General features: G+C 38.3%; 2 protein-coding genes across 2 annotated transcripts; one reads left to right on the plus strand and one right to left on the minus strand.

Annotated features, from left to right (window-relative positions):
- Window positions 1-5,924: 5,924 nt before the first annotated feature.
- Window positions 5,925-10,339, minus strand: LOC133981697 (aldo-keto reductase family 1 member D1-like). Its single transcript, XM_062420518.1, has 9 exons — window positions 10,189-10,339; window positions 9,813-9,980; window positions 9,483-9,599; window positions 8,838-8,915; window positions 8,142-8,264; window positions 7,268-7,377; window positions 6,753-6,918; window positions 6,555-6,637; window positions 5,925-6,360 (listed from the first exon to the last, which is right to left on the minus strand). Exons 1-9 carry the CDS (start codon window positions 10,279-10,281, stop codon window positions 6,318-6,320), a joined length of 981 nt encoding a protein of 326 aa, XP_062276502.1. The 5' UTR covers window positions 10,282-10,339; the 3' UTR covers window positions 5,925-6,317.
- A 633-nt stretch (window positions 10,340-10,972) lies between these two features.
- On the plus strand, window positions 10,973-21,692 carry LOC133982076 (transcription intermediary factor 1-alpha-like). Its single transcript, XM_062420989.1, has 18 exons — window positions 10,973-11,666; window positions 11,864-11,982; window positions 12,152-12,299; window positions 13,026-13,158; window positions 14,082-14,198; window positions 14,311-14,425; window positions 14,586-14,732; window positions 14,913-15,027; window positions 16,125-16,501; window positions 17,564-17,695; window positions 17,835-17,940; window positions 18,036-18,093; window positions 18,307-18,436; window positions 18,609-18,961; window positions 19,152-19,287; window positions 20,476-20,550; window positions 20,989-21,144; window positions 21,248-21,692. Exons 1-18 carry the CDS (start codon window positions 11,375-11,377, stop codon window positions 21,503-21,505), a joined length of 2,967 nt encoding a protein of 988 aa, XP_062276973.1. The 5' UTR covers window positions 10,973-11,374; the 3' UTR covers window positions 21,506-21,692.
- The last annotated feature ends 1,632 nt before the right edge of the window (window positions 21,693-23,324 follow it).

Here is a 23,324-nt window from a genome sequence, read left to right on the forward strand (position 1 = left end):
AACCCCCACCAACACCCTCCCGTTCACCCAAATCCATTCAGATACCCCCACACACAAACGCACACTCACTCCCCACAGCACACTAGAGGTCTGTGCCGTCTCAGCGTGGTGGGCTGATTGCATAACCTTTTGACACACACATTTCCCAGGGCCTTTCTCTCTGCAGAGCAACCAGAAATGTTGGGGGAGAGGCTGGTCAGATTTTTATTTAGGTGGATGTACAGATTCTTTATCATATTATTGTACATGAACAATAATAGTCTTACATATTACTGAGGCTGGGTTGAGAAAGATAGGAAAGATGTAGTAATGCATTATCTAAAAGCCCTGTGTACTTTAATTTGTGCACAAGATTCAAAAAGGAAGCCTGCAATATTTCAATGGAGAAATTTCTAATCTGTCTTTTCTGACTGACTTATAATTAAACAAGCTTCATCAAGCCCCTGCTCCAAACACATTCTGGATTCAGCCCCCAGAAAAGAGTCATTATTCCCTCAACCAAATTCCTTCCCCACAGACCCAGTGGCCCATTCAGAACATTTTCCCACCACAGGGGTCCAGAGTGGCCCAGTTCAAGGCATTTGTTCGAAGGTCACAATCCAAAGGGTCTTTATGGAGGTAGGGATGGGGGGAGTGATGTGCTTTTGCTTTTCCTGTCTGAAATCTTTCAGGGTGATGTTTTTTTTCAGTAAACTCCCCACCCCCCACCTCAGACCAAATTATAATTCAAGACACGATCACATCAGCTTTCTATAAAAAAAAAAAAAAAATGAAGCTGTCTGCCTGACTTCATTACTGCAGTAGATTTATGTACGAGCAACCAACTAACCAAACCATGTTCCTTTATTTGGTAAGACAGGTCAAGGGACTTAATTCAAGTTTTACATACCATAGGGGTTGCTAATTAATGGTTATTGGTAAGAGTGGGCCTATCAAATGCCTATCAAGCCATCATCAGCCGCTGTAGTTAAGCCTGAGCAGATACAATGTAGATATAAGGCCAGGTCATGCCACTGAGTGTCTGCTCTTTGCTTAGGTGTGGATAGAATGCAAGGACACTTTAAAAGGCATACTTGGCCAGAATAAAGAAGTTTTCTGATTTTAACTATTCGTACGGCTAGTTGAGCTAGATGAATAATGATGGCTGGACTGCTGAGTGGACAATTGTATTGTGATTATGCTGTCTATCAAGCCAGGCCATCCACACATCTGATTATATCTTGTTTTAGATTCCACTTCTAGATATTGTCTTCACTTTAAGAGGTGTGATGGAACATGGGATGTGCTTAAAAGGTGCACAATTTTCAGACAAATTTCAGCATTATACAAGATAACAGATATTTACATCTACAGACAAGGCTGAGTGAAAACTTGAAAATCCTTCCAACTATAATTATTTGTTGGTCCATGCGGCAACAAAAGTACAGTTGTGTAAATATTCCTTTCTTCGAAATCATGTGTGTGTAACTCATCCAGAGTCATTGTGGTGCTTGCAAAAGTCTGCAGGGTACAGACAAAAGAGGACAAAAACAACAGAGGGGGCTCATTAATGAACTGTATTTCTTTATTCTCTCTGCAGCTTCCTGCTGCTCTGTAACTGATTGTACAACCACAGGTCAATGCTCAGATTGTTGTGTGTTTTCTCTGAAGGGTCCACCCTGTCTCTTCAAATCAAAATCAAATGTGCTGGTTAAATTAGATGTGTGTGAAGTGTCTAGTTTAAGATCTCCTAGCATGCAAGGTTAAAATTTAGTCCACAATAGTTCAGATGCTGTGAAGGCTCACTCACAGGTCTTGTTAATGATTGATGTCAGACCAGTGTGATGGAAAACACTGGATGACTTTGGCTGACTTGAAGCCAATGCTTTAAACTGGCATTAAAAATGTAATTTCACTGCATAATCCTATACATTTGGAGGCATGAACACATCACTGGAATGAATTGTTGACTGTATTAATACACATGAACTCATTCTCCCATTTTTAGGTTTCTGAGAAATGAATGACGATGAACTTTGGCATATTCAAATATTTACTTTATCAAGAGTGGCCTTATTAAGTAAGTGGTGTCTTATATGATTGTTCATTGGAGAAATAAAAGATGATTTTTAGCAGATTTTAACAGGCATAATAACAACAAGCCACTATCCCCACATTTGTGAAAATGCAGTCTCTCCTTCCTTTCATTTTGTGGGGGAAAAGTTCTGCCCATGATAGTCAGCCAGTGGGAAAACTGGTCATAAGCTATAAAGTAGGTTATAGGTGTGTACACATAGATTACATGGTGTGTCAACACTGTGCTGACCGATTTGATCAGATTAAACTCCTCTACCCTCTCTGACCAAACAAGATAGAGATAGCTCTGAGTTAACCAGGCTATTCATATCAAGGTTTGATGGGCAGTTTTCATCAGCTGTCCACACTCTTAAAACTGAATAGACATACTAATTGAGGTTTGTCTGTCATGTTCCAAATTGAATTACACACAGCAGGGATGGCAATATAATTAGCTGTACACAAGAAGCTATACTTGTATTAGGCTGTCATTGTTCTCCTTAAATGTGTTCTGATATGTGCCATTATCCAAACATTTTACTCACACACTAAAACAAGACTGACATCAAAAGGTTGAAATCACTGTCCAGTGTTACAATGTATCATGCTACTACTACCACTGCACTACTGTCTTTTTCTTGTGTGTCTTTTTAACCACAATAGTCAGTCAACATTCAATCAACAGTAAGTAATTACAAAACAGCCTAATTAATTTGTTTATGATATATATACAGTAGGGTCCAAAAGTATGAAACCACTAGTCACAATATTTCTATTTTGCATTTGTTTCCAATGTAATTCTATTGTGTTTGTCATTTCAAATGATAATCTGCTCAATCATCTAAGTGAAAAGAATTTTTGAAAAATGTACATACCTTTCAGAATTTATTAGTGGTCAGTGGTTTGCTTTAATCGAGTTGGAATCGTCTCCACAAGTTTGTGCAAAACCTGATGACGCATGTTGTCCCAGCATGATTTGAAAATCTTCAAAAGAGCTTCTTGTGATGTCACATAATGTTTGGCCTTCTCTGTCTTTAAGTGCCCCTATCAATATTTATTGGGGTTGAGGTTAAGTGACTGTGGAGCAAAGTCCATGACACTCAGGACTCTTTGGTCTTCAAGCAGTTCTGGCAAAGCTTTGAGGTGTGTTTGGGATCATTATCCTGCTGCAGTACGAATCCTTCTCCACAAAGATGCAAACCAGAAGGTATTGCATGTCTCTGAAGAATGGCGTGGTACTCCTCCTTGGTCAGGGTGTAGTCAATTTGGTGTAGGAGCTGAAGGGAGAGCGTTTGGTTATTAATAATAACTAATAATAATTATAAATAATTATTCATTATTAATAAGAAATTAAATAATAATCAATTATAATTATTAATTTGGGGCACCACCAGAAAACCGTCAAATTAGCCTCAATCCAGAATGAATATTGGAAAAGTGAAGGAGTAGAGTACGAGCTCTGACCAACTTGTATAATAATATATTATTATATGTATATATATAAAACATATAAACAATGATCACAAAACACTTCTCTTTAAAGCTAAAAACTATTTATTAACAAACTATTAATTAACAAGTTAATCAATGTTCAGTCCTACCACTAAACTACTAGACAAACATTAACAACAGCTCTGAATGCATAAGCCTGTACAAATAGACAGGTTAATAAACTGGTTGTATACACTGCAGTATCATTCTATCTCCTTTGTTTGTGTCGTTTCATACACCCTTCTACCTTGGATTAAACAATAAATATTACTTTTTTCCAGATGTGATGTGTTTGGCCTTTTTTTTGCTTTTGAGAAGTGGTTTAAAAACTGGAACTCATCCTCTTAGACCACTATATGATATCTTTCTTTTGATAGTCCTTTTTCTGATTGGACCTTATGTTTATTTAGCAAATGCAGCATTTTAGAGTTTCATGCATAGCCCCTTTAGACACCTTAAGTCTTTGACGCTGAGAAATCCCCCCTTTGCTTAGAATAACAATTTGACTACTGACACTTAGTTCTGATGCTATTTTTCCCCACTATCACAATGTTGTGCTGCTACATACAAAAATGATGCCACAACAGAAGGGGGCAGTATATCTTTCATGCACTCATAAATGTGTGATTGATGCAGGTGCAATTTATGCTCTCTGTTTCAGCGTTCCTCTTCTGCCTCTTTGGCCCTGTTACTGGTAAGCTTTCACTGTTAAAATGCAAGGTTATGGGTTCAATACTGTGTCAGGACTGTACTCTTCATAAAATTGTCCTTATAAATAAAGTTGCTTTATATGTTTATCATGTACCATCATTCAATGTGACTCCAGTGCTCTTCAATATTATAATACAGCCATGATGATGATAGATATGCATGCTTTTTAAAAAGTCACCTTTTTTTGGACAATGGTATATATATATATAATAGTCCAGAACAAGAATTTTGCCACTTAAGTGCCTCCGTTAGATCTCAAGGTTGTGAGTCCCATCCCTACTAAGGGCAACAAGCGGACATAAATGCAAATGTATACTGGTGCTCCCAATCTGCTGATTGAGTCTGCAAAACCCAATTCCTCTGATAAGACCTGTCACACTCTTTCTTTCTCTGTTTATAACCATTAGTCACCTCAAACCTTCAGGTTTCATTCACAGTTCAAAACTGCCAGTTTCACAAACACAGACAATGCATATACAAACAACGTAACACACTGGCATGCACAAACACACACACACACGCACATACGCATGCATGCACGCACGCACGCACGCACACACACACACACACACACACACACACACACACACACACACACACACACACACACACACACACACATGTTGCCGAGTTGCCATGGGATTGTGGATTTTTTTCAAATTTTCTTTTCCTTTTCTTTATATGTTTATCATATACCATCGTGTACCATGAAGCATCATGCACCATCACCCAGTGTGACTCCAGCCTTTTTTATGCAAATAAAAGTCTAAATATGAAAATCTGATCCTGCTTGCTATTTGTTGTGCCACATGTTATCTCAGTGCATTGCATTGCTTTCTAAAAAAACATGACATTGTAAGTATTATCCCGCCTGCAGGCAATGTTAGTCAATGTTAGTCAATGTTAGAGGAGGAGAGGGGAGCTCAGTGCATCATGGAAAACCTCCTGGCAGTCCAGGCCTATACTGTAGCAGTATAGGCAAAGCAAGTCTGGGCTAGCCCTAATATCAAAAATCTCTTTAAGATATGATGGCATCTTACCACTAAGGGCTTTGTAGGAGAGGAGGATTTTAAATTCTATTCTGGATTTTACAGGAAGCCAGTGCAGAGAAGATAAAATGGGAGAAATATGATCTATTTTTGTCAGTATGCCTGAAGCTGCATTTTGGTCCAGCTGGGGAGTGTTTAGAGATTTATTAGGGCAGCCTGATGATAAGGATTGTAATAATCCATCCTACGTATAAGTATCAAATGCGTGAATTAGTTTCTCTGCATCTTTTTGAGACAGGATGTGCCTAATTTTTGCAATGTTACGTAACTAACTTTCAACGTTACATAACTGACTTCTATATCTGGGTTGTTTGCTCTAACAAAGCCAATTTAAAAAAAATTTTTTTTCCTGGAACAGGACTTGAGTCAGCTTTTATTGTTTTAAAAACAACTTATGCTAACTTATGTGAAGACCAGGAGTGACACACTCACTATAAAAACAAAGCTTGTCATTCTTTCCTTTAAACATCATCAACATTACAAGCAGCAGTGCCTGAAAAAGAATCAGATACTACTCTACTTTTCTTACTGTACTCTTCGAACTGAAATATAGAGATCACATGGCCATTATGATGTAACTGGAAAACAAATTTAATGGCAGAAGCCATAGTCCACATGTAGTGAGGTAAATATGATTTATTTTGCCACATTTAATTCCATAGGTCTTATTTTCGAACCAGACTTTATTTATGACAGCTGTTGCATCAATTCATTTAAAATATTTTTAATTACATGTGCCTTATGTAACAAAACAAATACAAATAACAAATAAACTGCTTCACCAGTACACATTAGAACTGTATGTTTTCCTTCAAGGCAGTGTGTTCCTCTTCATTCGCTGTGAACTAGAGCCCTCTAGTGTTTAGTATGAAAATGTACCAGAAAATACTTGATTGAATAGTTAATTGGTGAAGTAAGGTTGTCGATGATGTCAACAAGAATAAGAGTTCATGTTTTGTTCTAATTAGCTGTATCACAGGAAATTTGGCACATAATAAATAATGAAAAAGTCTAATATTCATCATGAAATGGGTACTCTGGATGGTCACTCCACCTGTGTCCAAAAAAAAGTGTTATTGTTTGAGCATAAGGATGAAGAAGACACATATACATATTGTATTTTGGAAAACTGATATACTGCACAAAGCACTACACCACAATATAAAAAACACTGTGTTGCATACAGATTAGGTTCAGTATTTGGTTCAGTTCAACCTTTCCCATGGATGTTCCAAAGTTTATACTTACATCAGCAGCTCCACAAAACGAATATTTTTGTTCAGTGCTTCAATGGCTTTCATTTCTTCATCAGTGAGTGAAAAATCAAATATCTATGAGGAAAACGTAGCCTTTGTGAAAATAATTTAAATGAATTAATGAATAGGACATTTACGTATATGTATCCATATGTGCCCTGGTATGATAAAAAAAAGTACTTAAGTAAACCTGAAAGTTGTGTTTGATTCTCTCAGGACTGAAGCTCTTGGGGATCACTACGACTCCTCTTTGGACATTGAAGCGCAGAGCCACCTGGGCACTGCTCTTGTTGTACTTTTTCCCAATGGATACAAGCACCTCATCCTCCAGCATGGGAGGACTTTTTAAATTCACCCTAAGCCAAAGACAGAGGAGCCAATTTAAGTGTTTAGGCTGAAAAAGCAGTATCACTCTTGACTTTTTAAGCAATACTTCACATTGGCCAATCACATTCACTACTAATATAATGGAAGTTATTTTACTCTCTTTGTGAATTCCCTCAAATCTCCCTGTTTCTCCTGCCTTTAAATAAGTGCTGCAGAGAATTTTAGTATTATGTGCTTGTCTAAAAATGCTGTTTCAGAGGTTTTTCTGTGAATGCAATTCCAGCGGAAACACTACAAAAAAAAATCATCTGTCAGCAACTTATGTTTAAAAATATCAGACCAGCCTTGAAAAATTAATGTCTCCTTAAATCTTCATACCATGATGCATCTCTGGAGGAGCCAATTGGGCAGTATCCAACAATCATAATGTCATTCTGACGACAGTACTCCAGAAGCTTGGGTTGTGTGAAGTACGGATGGCATTCAACCTACGTAAGAAGAAGATACACAGATATTCAAATAGTTATTCAATGTACATGTTTGCTCTTACTATCCAAAAAACATTTTTTAGAAAAAGACCCACTGTTGTTAATACAAGTTAAACTAAAGGAAGATATATTTTGTTATAGTTTTTGATTGTTTCATTAAAAGACCAGTGTGTAGGATTTAGTGGCATCTAGCAGTGAGGTTGCCGATTGCAACTACATGAACCCCTCTACCTCTCCTTTCAAGCGTGTAGGAGAACCTACAGTGGCCGCAAAACTCACGAAAAAGGCATAAGGCCCTATCTAGAGCCAGTGTTTGGTTTGTCCATTTGTGCTACTGTGTAACATGGCGGTGCAACATGGCAGGCAGAGGACCCGCTCTCTGTTTAGATGTATAGAGCTCATTCTAAGCTAACGAAAACACATGTGATTATATACTAATGAAAACACACATATATCCATTTCTGCCAAGTCCATTCCGCTAAATTCTACACACTGGAATGTTCACATAGAATAAATAATAGATATCATATAATTAACTATAAGAACACATTATTTCACAAATGATGGCAAATCCTTTATTCAAGTATGGGTATTTAGTATGTTGCCTGTATTTTGTATTTATTTTGCATTTTCTGAATGAAAAGCAGAGCATTGCCACAAATAATGTAGCCTACTATACTATATGCCACTGTATCTCTAATGTCTATGGGGGCAGACTGTCCTCCCAAGAAAAGGGAAAGGCTAAAGAGACAAGGAGCGGCCACCTGGTTGGATACAGGCTTGTGCTTGAGGCCAGGTTTGTTCATCAACAGTTCCAGCTGTCTGCGGTTGAAGTTGGAGACGCCCAGAGACTTAACCAGCCCCGCGTCTACGCAAGCCTCTAAAGCCTGTTGAGAAGAAAAGATATATAGTATATCCCCTCAAAAACTTAGAGTAATTGTCTTTAGAGACACACTGGGATAGTGTAGAAAAACATAAACTAGTGTGCACTGAAGAGAAAAAAGTAGATCTTTGAATACAGGTTGAGTGTTTATGGCATGACCTCAACAGTGAATGTTCCAGCTTCGGTACTGAAGCATGAAAGAATATCACATGGCAATTTCAAAGATGCTGATTCATTGGTTTAATGTTATTATTTTCTTTGATGACATTAATAACATACTCATATTCAAAGCACCTCTGAATGTACAGTAAATAACTGTAGATCCTTTAAGAGAGGGAAGGGACAGTCAATTTTAAGTAGCATCCCCCCGATCAAATGACATTTTAAACTCACATTAAAGCTATTTTTGATGTGCTTCATAATGTTAAGGAAGATAAACCACTAATAAATTCATATTTTACAAACACTAATATATCATTTAAACATTTACACAGACAACAAGGAGGCGATGAGCAGGATTATATGAAAAAACATCATGCAAAAAACAAAAAAACAAACAAGACTGTTGAAAACTCACTTCCCATGTTGCACAGAGGTCTGTGCGGTGGTAGATGTATTTTCCATTCTGATCTTTAGGATATAATTCATTTCCAGGCTTAAATTTAAGCACAAATTAATCATTTCCATTAACACTTGTGCTTTCTTATAGATTATGGGTATAATCTGGTCATGGTGACGCTGTAATGTTACATAAGTGAAGGCATAGAGTGGGAGTTAGCTTCAAATCCCCCTTCCATGGTTCAACTCACAACTTATACAAACATTTACAACTAACAAACATCAAGCTTATTATCCAATGTGTATTAAACTAGCCAAACTAGTCTATATGCCCAATGATAACCCTGGCCGACTAATCTTATCCCAAAACTTAAACAATGCATGAGCCACATTCCACACATATGCTTCAGTAACAGCTACTATGCATAAATATACAACTTAAGGGTGCCGTTTTCATGCAATATCAAACAAAAATATGACAAACAAAAGTTCTTAATTTTCAGACCAACGTTTCTTCTTAGTTTGGACCACTCCCTTGGACAAGGGAAATTACAACAACATTATCTAAACTAAACATTATCACTATCACTGTAGGTAAGGACAATGTCCGGACACTGGCTGATAAGTTAACTGCCATCTAAGTGTGTATGTGTGTGCTAGAAACCTTGAAGGCCATGGGAAGCTCAATGATATAAAGATCCACATAGTCCAGCTTCAAGGCTTTCAGTGTTCTCTCCAAGGTCGGTCTCACCAATTCTGGTGGGTGAAAGGTGTTCCAGAGCTGAGGAAGATAACAGAGATCTGCTCACAAAACATTAAAGTTAATTCAATGTGGACAACAGCACAATATTCAGCTTTTGGGAAATGGTTTAAAGATGAATGTTCAAATGTCCAAAACATGAAACAGGAATTAGGAATAATATGATGAATTCAAACTAAATAGCGTTCCACTTCATTCAAGTAGTATGTAACACTTGACATATGAACTTATTACCTTTCCGCAGTAAAAGATGTCCTCTCTTCTAACGGTTCCATCAGCAATCTTTTCCCTAATTGCTTGGCCCACTTCGTGCTCATTGAAATACACCAATGCCCCATCAAAGTGCCTGTAACCCACATCCATGGCCAGCTTTACACACTCAAGTGCTGTGCCTCTCGGTGTCTATTGGAAATCCACAGAAAATTGACACATTATATTATAATATTGTATATTGCAATATTTTACCTGGTTTGGTGCAAATGTGCTTTCTTGTTCTAAAGATAAATGAATTTTACGAGGACACAATCACTGCAAGCAAATTACACAGAAACTCCTGGTTAAGCATTCATTAACAAGCCCTGTTTATGTCCAAATGTTAAATCCTTCTCACCGTTCGAGGGTCCCCATAAGTGCCCAATCCCAGCAATGGAATACGGTTTCCATCCCTGAGAGTAATAGTGTGGTTTTCTGCAGTCAGATTCATGTTTGTGCAAATGTAGATGAACAGAAGTGCTGAACTAGCCTGCTTAATAGGTAATTTATTGTATGACTTTGAACATTGCACCTTGATCCTTAAACTTTCATGTACTTCAATTTGTAGAACTTCTTAATGACAACATTTGATTGGCAAGCAAAGTCACATCCAAACAGGCAGACTTGGCAATGATGAACTTACAGAACTTTTGTGGTTTGTTTGGAAGGTTTTAAAGTGCATTTTTGAATTGCGAAAAGGGTGAAATCAAAGGGTTAATTCCAGCAGTCAGCTACTCAATCTCCCCGCCCCCTGGCCTTCATACTCTTATGTCATTATTGTATAGCTTTTCAACATACTGTGAGGTCTCCAGTAAAAGAGAATATTCAGCAGCAAAATGATAGTGTTATCCTGTATATTGGGTATATTGGGCAGAGGTGCAATTACATAACGTGGTTATTTCTCTGCCTCAGTTTATTTAAGTAGTGGTCATGATGTTGATATAAAGGAAAGGGTTTAAATCGTTTATTTTTATATTTTTTGTGAACATGCACTGAGGTGTGGGCAAAAGATTGTCAGTGCAAATATATATATATATATATATATATATATAACTTTGCCTTTCATTAAATGTGATCTATATATATAATGTTGTGTTAATTAACAACCATGAGTGGTTAGTAACAATAGCCTATCAAAACATCAGCCTTTGACCTGTGGAGATGGTCGTCCATCACTCAGCTAAATGTTCCTCCTATCACAGCGCGCGCGCGCTTTAAACCCCACCCCTCTTGTGCAGCTACGAGCTCGTGCGATGCAATTTGAGCAACATCTGCAGCATCCGAACGTGCGACACCCTTTTTTTGCCACGCTCCGGTCGATACATTAGCCTTTTATGAAAAGGTAATGTGAGCAGACTTATTATTTCTTTAATTGCGCTGTGTTTAAAAAAGACTGAACTGGCTGAGAGTGAGGAGGACGAGCAGGTGTGAGAAGATGCTTTCCACGGTAAGGGCAGGAGGAAAATGACTCTTAAGCCTGGTTTGCTCGCCTGTGTGTGTACACTCCTTGCACGCACATCTGGCCAGAGGTGGATAGGATTTGGATGAAAGTACATCAAATGGAGGGACGCACAGACAAACAAGAGTCGTTGGATGCTGCTGTCATCATCGTTGAGAACGAAGCTGAAAGCATGCCAGTGCAAGAGGAGAAGTCTGGAGCAACCGGACAAAATTACCTGGACACCTGTCCGGTTTGTGACCTAAACTTTCACAGCCGAGAACCCAAACTTCTACCGTGTTTGCACTCTTTTTGCAAGAAATGTTTGCCTTCGCCCTCGAGGAATTTGGCCAGTACAGAGCCGCCAAACTCCCAGGTTGAGAGCGCCACCAAACCACGTGAGTCACTTTGTTTACAAACAATGACCATAGTTGGATACAAGGTATTACCTTCTTCCTTTTAAGTAAGAGAGGGAACATTCCTTGTGGTTCTGCAAGGCTGTTGTGTGTTGAGGCATAAATGTTACACAAATACGTGGACTGCTTGCAATTACGTTACTGATTTAGACCAAATGTGTGCTCCTGTTGTATACCAGTCAACGTGATCCGCTGTCCGGTATGCAGGCAGGAGTGTATGGAGGTAGATGTGATGGAAAACGTCTTTGTGAAGGACTCCGTTGAAGCTCCCAGCAGCACTGTGGAGAGGACAGTCCAGGTTAGGAACAACACCATACCACATGGCACTTTTTGGGCTAATTGTCATGATATTTTAAAATGGTCTGAGAGAGAAACTTCCCAGTCTGAAACCGTTCTTGCAGATAAGATTGAATTTAATTTGCAGAGAATGTGTCAGCCTTTAAATGCCTTGTCTAACCTGTCCATAGATCTGCATGACCTGTGATGACAACACTGAAGCTGCCGGGTTTTGTGTGGACTGTGTTGAATACCTGTGTGCCACCTGTGTGGAGGCACACCAAAGAGTCAAATTTACCAAAGACCACACCATTAGACAGAAGACAGAAGTATCACAAGGTATTGGGACTAGTGTCCTTAACTCTATTTTTCCTGGAAAGCAATACTTTCACTGTTTCCATGACAAAGGAGAGAGCTATTGTGAGATCAACACAACACTGTTTGCCCTTGGTTCAATGTAGATTATTTTTTAGAAATCCAATATCATGTTTAACAGATGCAGAACAAAATTGAACATAAATTATGTCAGAAATGAAATCACTACAGCTAGTGTTTGGAATAACCTTTAAGCTTTAATTTGCAAAGTACTAAACATACAGTTTATTTTAACATTATCCATTTAACATTTACACAATCTTAAATGCAATTTTGTGGTAACGTTTGCTAAATTAAATCTGCTCAGGCAGTGAAATACTGTGACATGTCTGGAATTGCTTATTAAGGGCAGATGTCAATTGAAATGAATTGTTGCCCTTATCCGTCCAGACATCATCTGGTGTTCATTTAAGACAGTGATTACTACTGCTACAATTATTGTGTATATTGACAGAATAAACTCATTGCCTAACAATGTTTAAACATTTACTTTATGTTGCTCTTGTGTTGTTAATTGTGTTGCATTTAAATCTTCTTTCTTACACCCAATAATTGTTACTGTAAGCATTACCTTAAGCATTAGGTTGAGATGTGTGGTCTAAGTGACAGTTCCTAGGCAATGGACATAACAAATAATATCATATACTTCCAAATGAAGATGCAAATGATGAGCCCTCTGTTGTTTTCCAGAGGTGCATGATGTGCCGACTCAGAGGCCAGTTTTCTGTGACATCCATAAACAAGAGCCACTGAAGCTGTTCTGTGAGACCTGTGACCTGCTAACCTGTCGCGACTGCCAACTGGCCAAGCACAAGGATCACAAGTAAAGTCATAGTTTCTAATACAATATTATTCAATTGCTTGATTGCTTGTGTAAATATTTCAATTGTGTGTGATATTAACAACTTATCAAAACCATGGCGTGCAATGTGATGTGCCTTAAGTTAGCATCAGTGTTTTTTGTTTTTGTTTTTTTTAAACAAATAAGCTATGCATGAATATACATTTTGATATTCAAAATGTATCATGGTGATCATAGGGCCAGAAACCTAACAAAAATGCATTACTATTATTATTGCACATCATTTCTGTATATTTGTATCTTGTGTCCATTGACTTAAAGGATAACGCCTGTGATTTTCTATATTTTTCTTATTGTCAATAAAACTTATGTGCAGAGCCAAATCATCAATAAATTGATCCTACTTACAAGTATTTTGTGCACACCCAAAGCCTAATATATCATATTCTTCCGTGTTGTAGACCTCTGTTGTTGTCCAGACCTTTGATTTCGTACTGAAGTTGTTTGAGAAATTTACTATTTAATACAAAGTCAAGAGGTTGTGATATGTAGCACTACAAACTAACTATGCTCTGTAAACATAACCGCATTCCCACACATGTACAGTAATGTCTACCTTACACAGAACTACTCTCCAGAGACTGAAAATGTGATCTCTGTTATCAGTCTCTGGAACTGTTTCTATACAAACTAATGTGACCATAATCTTTATGACGAAGGAACATGTCACCCAGTCCAACCCACTGTGGCTCACTGATGTGTTTTTAATAGTTTTGGACAACAACGGAGGTCTATGGCACAGTGGAATAAGACATATCAGACTTTGGATATTGACATAATACTTGTAAAATTGGATCAGATCCATTGCTGGTTTGGCTCTGCACATGAGTAAGAAAAATATAGAAAAAGATCAGCCTTATTCTTAAACAATCTTTTTGGATTAGTTACCAGTTCTTGGAAGATGCTTATAAAAACCACAAACAGCACATGGAGAGCATGACCCAACAGCTGCAGGAAAAAAAGAAAGTAATTGAAGAAGTGTCGAATACCATAAACAATGGGTATGTATTTCCACATACACACATATGGCAAGTACTGAAACTATGAACTAAAGCTATAGGCACTCGGAGTTTGTAGCAGTGTTGGAAAGCCATATGCTCTTCATACTTGCAGACTACTTCAAGTTGATCAGAACCGTACATCTATTCACAATGAAATAAAGAAGTCCATCTGCAGTTTAATCCTTGAGATTAACAAGAAAGGCAAGATGCTTGTCAATCAACTTGAGGTATGACAAGTAATGTTATTTACCATATTAGTTGCATGCCATATACCTGTGGTTTACTTTAGTGTTGTTTCCACAAGTTGACTGCCTTATCCTGAGGCCTAGAGTACATCACCTTAAACTGTTTGCACACTGCAGATGTTCACTTATTCATGTTTTCCAGGCTGTAACAAAGGACCATGAAAGTGTCTTGCAAAAACAACAGGAGGACATTGGCTATCTATCCAGACACCTGGATCATGTCATCAGCTTCACCAAATGGGCCACCGCCAGGAATGGGGGAACAGCCCTCTTGTACTGTAAACGTTTGGTAAGTCTTGTCTGATAATTTATCCACTCCACATTATCTCATCACAGTCTTCTTTTCTTAATGTGAAACTCCTGTTATGAGCCTGATCTATTTTGTGCTGGATGAAGTGGAAACATATGTCTTTTGTAACACACAAGTGCACTCCTCTGAAAATTATTAATAACACCCCTTCTGTTGTAGATTCTGTTTCAGATTGGAAACCTCCTGCAGGCAAAATGCAGTACCTCGTTTATACCACAGAGCACTGTACGGTTCCAGTGTCGATCCTCTTATTGGGCCTCAAATGTTGATCTGGGTAAGATATATGTATTTGTTATAACAGCTAATCTAGCACTGTGCACATCAGAAGTAACTGTTCATGGTATGTTCACATGATGTTAGAAGCCTATATTTGTACTGTAAAACCTTCAGAATCCACAAAAAGTTACTGTTAGCTCCTTATTGTATCTGTTCCTCAAAAGTCAACTCACACTTCGAACTCACTGATTAAACAGTTATATTCTTTGAACAACATCTAAATAGAATAGTGAGTTGTGCACATGCTATTTAATTTGACATGGCATCAGAATAGGTTTTCTACCACACACCAGTCCCTTCTGTATTTCACTGTTTTCCCAAATACATTTTATTGTCGCTTGTGTATAGGAGTTGGGACCTCTCAGCTCATTCTAGCAAATGGTTAGTGCATAATTGATTCTAAAATGAAATAAAATTGAAAAGTATTTCTATCACTCGCTGACACTTTTTTCATGCAAATCACACTGCTTCATAGAGATTTGCTGGTTCTCCTTTGGCATTTGATGAGGGATGTTTAATTGGAAGGCAAGCTCAAAAGAATTCAATGGACCCAGAGCTTGACAGTCCCAAACCGTTGCCAGATTGTTGCAGTTACAACTCATTCGTGCTTGAGTTCAGAAAATTAAATGCAAGAAATATTGACAATTTCTTGATGGATTTAGTCAAGTATAGTGAAATACCAAATGTTGTATGCTTCGTGCCTTCTTAATATGCAGATTTGCTTTTTTATCACTGTAAATTCAGTATCTTAGGGTTTTAGAATGTCCAAACAAGCAATTTCAAGATGTCAACTTTGGCTCTAGGAACTTGTGATGATCATTTTTTTCAGTGTTTTTTACCACATTTTATACACTAAACAAAAATCTATAACAGTTTCAACAGGTTAATTTATACTTCAATGAATAATTCAATTGATAAAATGATCTTCAGTTTTAGTCTTCCTTAACTTTTTCCTCCCTAAATGCTTCCCAAACCTTTAACTGTATTATTTCCCAAACTCTCTTCACTACACTTCTCTGGAGAGGTTTTGACTGTATTGTATTTTTTATCCGTACTTGTTATGCTCATCCTGTCTCTGTGTGTATGTCCCCTCAGGCTCTTTAGTAGTGGAGAGTATACCAGGACACCAGCTGGGAGGTTTTCAGGGTATCCCACATCAGCTCTCCCACCCTGGCCAGGGCCCCTCAGGCTCACCCCACAGCTTTGCCTTAGGAGCCCCCCATAATACTCTGGCTCAACTCCAGATGCAGGTGGACAAACTGAACCCTCAGACCCACTGGCAGCCCCAGCCACCTCCTCCACCCTGGACGTGGTACCAGAGTGTCCGACTCCAGCGAACCATCCCAGCACCCCTACAAGGAAGCTCTCCCTCCCACTGTATGCCTCCTCAACAAGGCAGCAGGTTTATGGTTCCTCCCTCTAACCATGTCAGTCCAACTAGCAGCCTACCAAGCCCTGGGTTTTCACCCCAGGTTAGTGTGCATTTCTGTGTATGAGTGATAAGAGTGCGCATGTGCACGTGTCTGTTTGACTGACAAGCCCTCTTAACAAGTAGACAGCTGATGGAATTGTCCTAAATAAAGCTGACAGCCTTCACATACTGGGCAATTTATGTCTTTCCTTGTCAAGATAGATTTGAGTCTTGGACTAGCTTATGACTCAAAATCATAAAACATCTAAATCTGCAGTGCAATAGCAGCCAACATGTGACACAGGACAGCCCTAAGACTCCATAAGAGGTGGTTGATAGCATCTCATCATCCAAGTTGTTTAGTCTAGTTCACTGGGTGTTTTGGTTCCAACTCTGAAGTATAGGCTCATTCACAGGCCAGTACTGGTGTGCGAAGTGCACACATAAGTTGCATCATACTGATGTGAACAAGCTGTTATAGCTGCATAATGAACTCTGTGACATTCCCCATAGTAGAGAAATATACCCGTGTTCTTGCATCATACATGTTTACTATAAATCATGTTTCGAAACAGTGCTGCTGAGTAGATTTTCAGTGTGCATTCTAGGTAGCAGTTTTTTTTCCTTTAATTTCACCATGATCTGATGAATTGTAAAGGAATAGGAAGGAATCATGTATCATGAATCAGCTTTTGCATAAGGTAAAACTGAATTGATAAGGTACCTATTGAATCTCTGTTGTTTCACACCATTTCTACTGTTAAAATCAGTGATATAATAACAGTAATATAGTAAGTATAATGTAATGGGGTAAATGTAGATGTAAATATTCTCTAGAAGCGCTATTTGTCTTCATACATTCTGTAGGTAGAGAAAGGTTAAGTACACCTGCAAGATTATATAGGCTAAAAATAAGTTTCAGGCAGATCTGCTTGAAACATCTATGTGTTTTGTTTACGGTTGAGTCCTGTCTGTTCTGGTTGTTGCCAAGGGGCATCAACCCACACAGGAGTAATGAATGTGCACCTTTCATCTCCACCTTCGTTGTCACATGCTTGACAGGAATGTAGAATTAATGCAGCATTTCTCTTCATCTTCCTGTTTATCCTTCATTCATTCGAAGCCTCTGAGGGGTATGGCAAGTAGCTCCAGCTACCAGCCCAAACCTATGGATGTATTGTCCTCTTTGTACACCTACATAACACCGCTCCCCATCAATGGTGGCAGCGTCAGTTCATCTCAACCACAACAGATGGCAAGTGACTCCATTCATTCATTGTGCAGTACACCAATAACTTTGAACCAGTTAAACCTGGGAAATACTTCTCTTTCTGAAATATATTGTTACACATTTTATTTTCTGTGTAATAAGTTACATGCAATGCTGTGTTTAGATGGAGACCACATATCTGAACAGAAGGAATGATTCGAGTGCTCCAATATATGCGTTTAAACAAAACTATCCTCAGAGCTTACAGCCTTCGTTACCACACAGAAATGGTATGTCTTTGTGATCAATGTCATTTGTACCTTTGACTATATGTATTGTTGTATTCTTGGTAAAGTAACACACACTGATTTTAATTCCTCTCAAGTGCAAGGACAACAGTATTCATCGGGGTACGCTGCTGTATCCCAGGAGGAGAAACCAGGGTAAGGAGACAGCTGTGCATGCATGTATGCACGCACGCACACACAAAGACACACACACACACACACACGCACACCAAAAGCTTAGCTTAGGTTTTCTCCAAATGTTGTGTTATTCCAAACAGTATTACCCTAATATGACTTCAGTCCCATTGTGCCATTGGTGTCTCGAGAGGATTTCACTTTATTCCAATTGGTTGTTGTTTTGCTCCCAAGGACTGTTGCCTGGAAACCTCCAGAAACACAAACTAATGGAGTAGTGGGCTCAGCTGTCAAGAAAAGACGAAGGTCATCACCAGAGCCCATCATTGTCATCAAAGATGAGCCAGATGATGACAACAGCTATGTAAGAAGACAATACACTTTTATTACAGTCCACTGAGTGTTCCATATATAGATTTGACCTTTGATAGATGCTTTTATCCAAAATGTTTTACTATTCTTCAGACACACATTGAGTATACATCTACAAATTCAGCCACATAATTGTATCAGTCATTGTTTGTTGTGAATTTCAGGTACAAGCCAACCAAAAAGCCAGCCTTCCTGACAGCACAGGTGACCAACACCAAATCAGTGTCCAAGTTGAGGGGTACAAAGTCCCAACTCCACCTCAAAGCATAGATAACAACCCCCAAAGCCCTTCACAGCCTCCCAGTAGCCCACAGGACCAAAGTAATACTAATGTTCCAAATCACATCCGTTCAGTGGGAGGCGAACAGCAGGTAGACCAGCATCAAGCTCGGCTGGAAGACCCTAATGAAGTCTTGTGTGCTGTGTGTCACACTGGTGTAGAGCTGCTGTGCTGTAATAAGTGTTCCAGAGTTTTTCACCTTACATGCCACATTCCAGCTCTCCTCAACTCTCCCAGGCAAGCTTTGTCAAATGAAATTTACTTTTCATTGGTTTGAGATGAAAAATGTATTACTTATATATTTTTTTCATGTTTGTATTAGAATCAAGAAATTGTGATCACCTGATAAAAGAAGATTACCCTTAAACTTAACAATACGTTTAGTTTTTTCCCTGCTTACTGGGTTTTGTATTGTCTTTTTTTTTAGTGGGGATTGGCTTTGCTCTCTCTGCTGTGACCTGTTTGTGCCTGAGATGGAGTATGACTGTGAAAGCAAACCTGGAGCCAAAACAGTGAAGAAGGAGCCAGATTCTGAAGGAGGATTCCCCCCTGTGGACAAACGAGTCAGTACTCTTTTTTTAAAATGATATGAATTATAATAATTTTGTTACAATAAAGATATAATAAGAAATGGTTAGATTGTCACATTGAGAGAACCTTATATCAGTTAAAGTTAGGCATTTAAAGTCAGTTAAGTCATACAGTTTTAGTAATGCTGATTGGCTTGAAAAACACGTCTGTGATTTAGCTCTGATTCTGTCAATCCAGTAGTAGTTCAGTCCGTTCCCTATTCAGTTCAATATAAAACCAGGCCTACACAAGCCATATTTATAAGGTAGCTCTGCAGCAGTCTATTTGCTACAGTAATGACATCATTATAGTATTATTGTATATCACAGCTTAGCTGACGTCAGTGCTTTCAGTCGCCAGTGAGAAGAGCCCCACAGCTAAAAGCTACGGATTCAGTCAGTGATAATTGTGATTCCGTACAGTCAGTTCAGTTTAAAGATGCAATGTTCATACATGTTCATTTGTTCATACATTAACATCTCTAATGAGAAGGAGGTGAGGATTAGCATATGGACAGACAGCAATTAGGTGGTTTAAGAGTTTTCTGTGGATAATGTGATACTTTGTTCCCCACTGTGAAAACTGATTACTGTTGTAATTCATTAAAACTCACTGACGACTTTGAGCATGCTACATGAAGGAAAAAACAATAAACTTTTAACTGCTACCTTTCACAAATAGGGAGTTAACATGTGTAAATAGACTCTGGGTGTCGTGTCACTTTAAATAACCTTTAATAACTGTGAGCCTAGCAACCATATTGCTTTTACTGTTGTCCAGCAAATATACTGTTTAGCTGAATAAGTAGTTAATAATAGCAAGAGAGATAAGAAAATACTAGATTTTCTGACATATTTTCTTTTTGTATTACAATTATATGTTAATCAAAATATCTTAAAAGCAATAAATCACTAGATGTCGTGCTTTGCAGTAATTTAAGAACTACTAAGAATCAGTGTTGAGGCTAATAACAATCAGATCAGGCTCAAATAAGTTATGAGATGCAAACCTAACAGCATGGAATTGTAAATACTGATTGACCCACACTGGATAGATGTATGTTTATAACTAAGCAGATACCATCAACTGTAGATTCAAAACTATGACCACAAAGTGATGAGTGTAGGTAGTTTGTTGGTTACTTTGTGTAGTAAGTCAGATGTCTTTTTCTAATGCTGCAGAAGTGTGAGAGGCTGTTGCTGCACTTGTTTTGCAGTGACCTGAGTTCATACTTGCGAGAGCCTGCATCCCCCTCGGTGAGTGTGAAAGCATGGCTCCTGACAGAAGAAAAGTTTACAGGATTAATGTCACATGGAGTTACTGTAACTGTAATTTTAATGATATGAAATTTGCAGTTGTTTTTTTTGTTTTTTTGTTTTTTTACCAGTGAATGCTTTAATCATGTACTGTGAATATACAAAGATTGATCTTGCTGTCACAGACACATCTTGCAGAAGTTATTACAAGGAATAAACAATGGACAATAGATTACATACTGTATGTAATGTGTATGTACTACATATTTTTGTGGAGCCTTAAAATGTTTAAAAAGGAAAAGAAAAAATCCATAACCTTTAGTGCACAGTGCTGACATGTAATATTTTATGAGTATGAGCTATTAATCATATTTTTACTTCACCATCTGCCCATGAAGTTTTATTGTTTTATTATCTCCCTCTTTCTAAATACTGTAGGTATGTGCTAGTAACAGTCTGACTATGAAGGGGCCAACAAATCTTTCCACTGTGAAAAAACGTTTGGAGGCTAAGCAGATCATGTGCTACCAAAGCACTGCAGAGTTTGTATCAGACATCAGACTCATCTTTGGGAACTCTGCAGTCTTCAGTGAGGTACTATTTGCAAAATGCACTTTTTGTGTATCAGCTCTAAAAGCATTTAGTTTTGACACTTGATCAATTGTTTTGATCTTTCTTGTTTTTACCTGCATTACAGGCTGACACTAATGTCACCATGGCAGGCAAAAAGCTGAAGGAGCTGTTTGAAGAGCACCTGAAGATTATCTATCCTGCCCAGACCTTCCCAGAAATCAAAATGGAGATGGTACCTACTGCCCCTCCTGACTCTCAGCTCTCATGTCTTGATAATATATGCCAGCCTGTAAAACGCCAGCACACATGCTCAGACTCCCAAGATACAACAAGCTTTCCCAAAGGAGAGGGGAGAGTAGTACAAAAGCACAATTTCCCTTAATCATTTTGGTATTGGACAACACTGCCAGCTTTCATTGCAAATATTTATTATACAAATTCAGATCACCAAATGTTTTTTTAGATGCTTATTATTAGATTATTTTGCAAGCAAAAAGCTATGATACAGGGCACCAAATTAGATTTGTATTCAGTGGACTGCAGCTGTTGGATATACTCTCAATCTGAAGAAAGACCTTGTATCTCCTGCTAAAGCTCAATGAATCAGATAGGGATTTATAGCAGGAAGTACTTACATACAGTGCATTTCAGTACTTACAGGGTAGAAGCAACTGGTTTGTGTCACTGTTCTCTTTTTGTGGTTAAAGAAATGTATCCATTCCTTCCAGCCATATTGCAAGTCATATTAGAGGAGAGACGGACATTAATTAATCAACATTGAGCTAATAGTTGTTGTAGCCAGATGTGGTGTGCTCTCCCTGTTAAGCTCAGACTCTGTGTTAGTAAAGCAGTGATCAAAGGAAGGGTGATAATCATCATCTTTGATGGTTGTGGTCTATCTTATGTAGAATAAGATGTGTTACAGGGGCCCCCAGACGCCAGTTAAATGAAAACGTCAAATTTATCAAAGCAGTCTGATAAGAGCACAGACTGTTTAAGATGTTTCATTGTCACACATTATTACACACATTTTCTTCTTGGTCTGATTTGTCAGGATCTTTAACCCTAACATACCACAAAATAACATATTTAGTGTTGTAAATGTAAATGTTTTGTGTAAAATTTCTTTTTTTTTAATGTATTTATTTATTTATGTTTCATTAAAAAATGATGGTAAATAACTAAGAATATGTTTTAATATGTGAGATTTTTTTCCCCCAGATGAGTTTAATGAGCTAATAATCACAGTTTTCCTATAATCTCCAAGAACCAAAACATTTAGCCATAAGTATACTTGGATGCAAGTTTACTCGCAGGTGTTTACAGGGTCCAATAAAATATGATAGATTAATTCAGGATAATGGGTCTTCATTGTTGAGAAAATGATAATTTTACAGAATGTTATATTCATCCTGCGTCCTATAACTGCATGTTATTGGAATCGATTAATGTCCTACTTAAAACACTTTAACATGTTCCTATAGTTGTGCTGAGTGACAGTGAACAAGTCCTTTGGACATCAGAGGGCAGCCCTCAGAATGCCTGACTGTGTCAGTGGCCCTCTGTGGATTGACACAGACGTGGCAAGACAAGCTCTGTTGTGCTTCAAAGGAATAGTACCGCACCCCCACCAACAAGATTAACAATGTTTGAATGCGACCTCGGCCACTCCAATTTCCTCCACCCTTGAGCCAGGAGGTCAGATCACTCTGCTGTTTCTTGTTAAAGCCCAAATGTAGATTGGAGGTGGAGAGAAGGAATCAGGACTCCTAGTTTCAGGAAGGCTAGCAGGCATGGGAAGCTGCCCTCAGATGTTTCCTGTGCTCCTACCAGCTGGATTGAAGCCTGGCATTGGTCTGGCTCTGATTTTGGGCTCTTATTTAAGCCTTATATGGCTTTTAAGGTACTATATCTCTTAAATCTCTCCACATTACACACAGATAAGATTAAGGACACAGCAGCAGTAAAGGGGTGCTGCTTGTTGTTGTGATAGCTGTTACATTAAAGGGGAGTTGCCAGATCCTTGACTGATAACTGCAGGGACTGTGTTGACAGTAACCATCTAACCAATGTCCTATTGCATAGCTTTAGTATGTTTAAAGGCCATACCAGGATATTTTGTGTTGGGATGTTTTACTCCTAACAACTCACAACATTCAGGTTATGTTATAATGTTTCTTTTTTGTGTCTTTATACCTTCC

The sequence above is a fragment of the Scomber scombrus genome, chromosome 6 (assembly GCF_963691925.1).
Source record: "Scomber scombrus chromosome 6, fScoSco1.1, whole genome shotgun sequence".
Classification (NCBI taxonomy): domain Eukaryota; kingdom Metazoa; phylum Chordata; class Actinopteri; order Scombriformes; family Scombridae; genus Scomber; species Scomber scombrus.

What these genes read in the sequence shown, in the direction of transcription:
- LOC133981697 (XM_062420518.1), bottom strand. Translation starts at nt 10,281, where the DNA reads ATGAATCTGACTGCAGAAAACCACACTATTACTCTCAGGGATGGAAAC. An exon ending in ACATCTTTTACTGCGGAAAG is followed by an intron (nt 9,600 to 9,812) that starts GTAATAAGTTCA and finishes TATCTTCCTCAG; the next exon opens with CTCTGGAACACCTTTCACCC. An exon ending in GAATCAAACACAACTTTCAG is followed by an intron (nt 6,638 to 6,752) that starts GTTTACTTAAGT and finishes TTTTCCTCATAG; the next exon opens with ATATTTGATTTTTCACTCAC.
- LOC133982076 (XM_062420989.1), top strand. Translation starts at nt 11,375, where the DNA reads ATGAAAGTACATCAAATGGAGGGACGCACAGACAAACAAGAGTCGTTG. An exon ending in TCTTGTACTGTAAACGTTTG is followed by an intron (nt 14,733 to 14,912) that starts GTAAGTCTTGTC and finishes CTTCTGTTGTAG; the next exon opens with ATTCTGTTTCAGATTGGAAA. An exon ending in TCCCCCCTGTGGACAAACGA is followed by an intron (nt 19,288 to 20,475) that starts GTCAGTACTCTT and finishes CTAATGCTGCAG; the next exon opens with AAGTGTGAGAGGCTGTTGCT.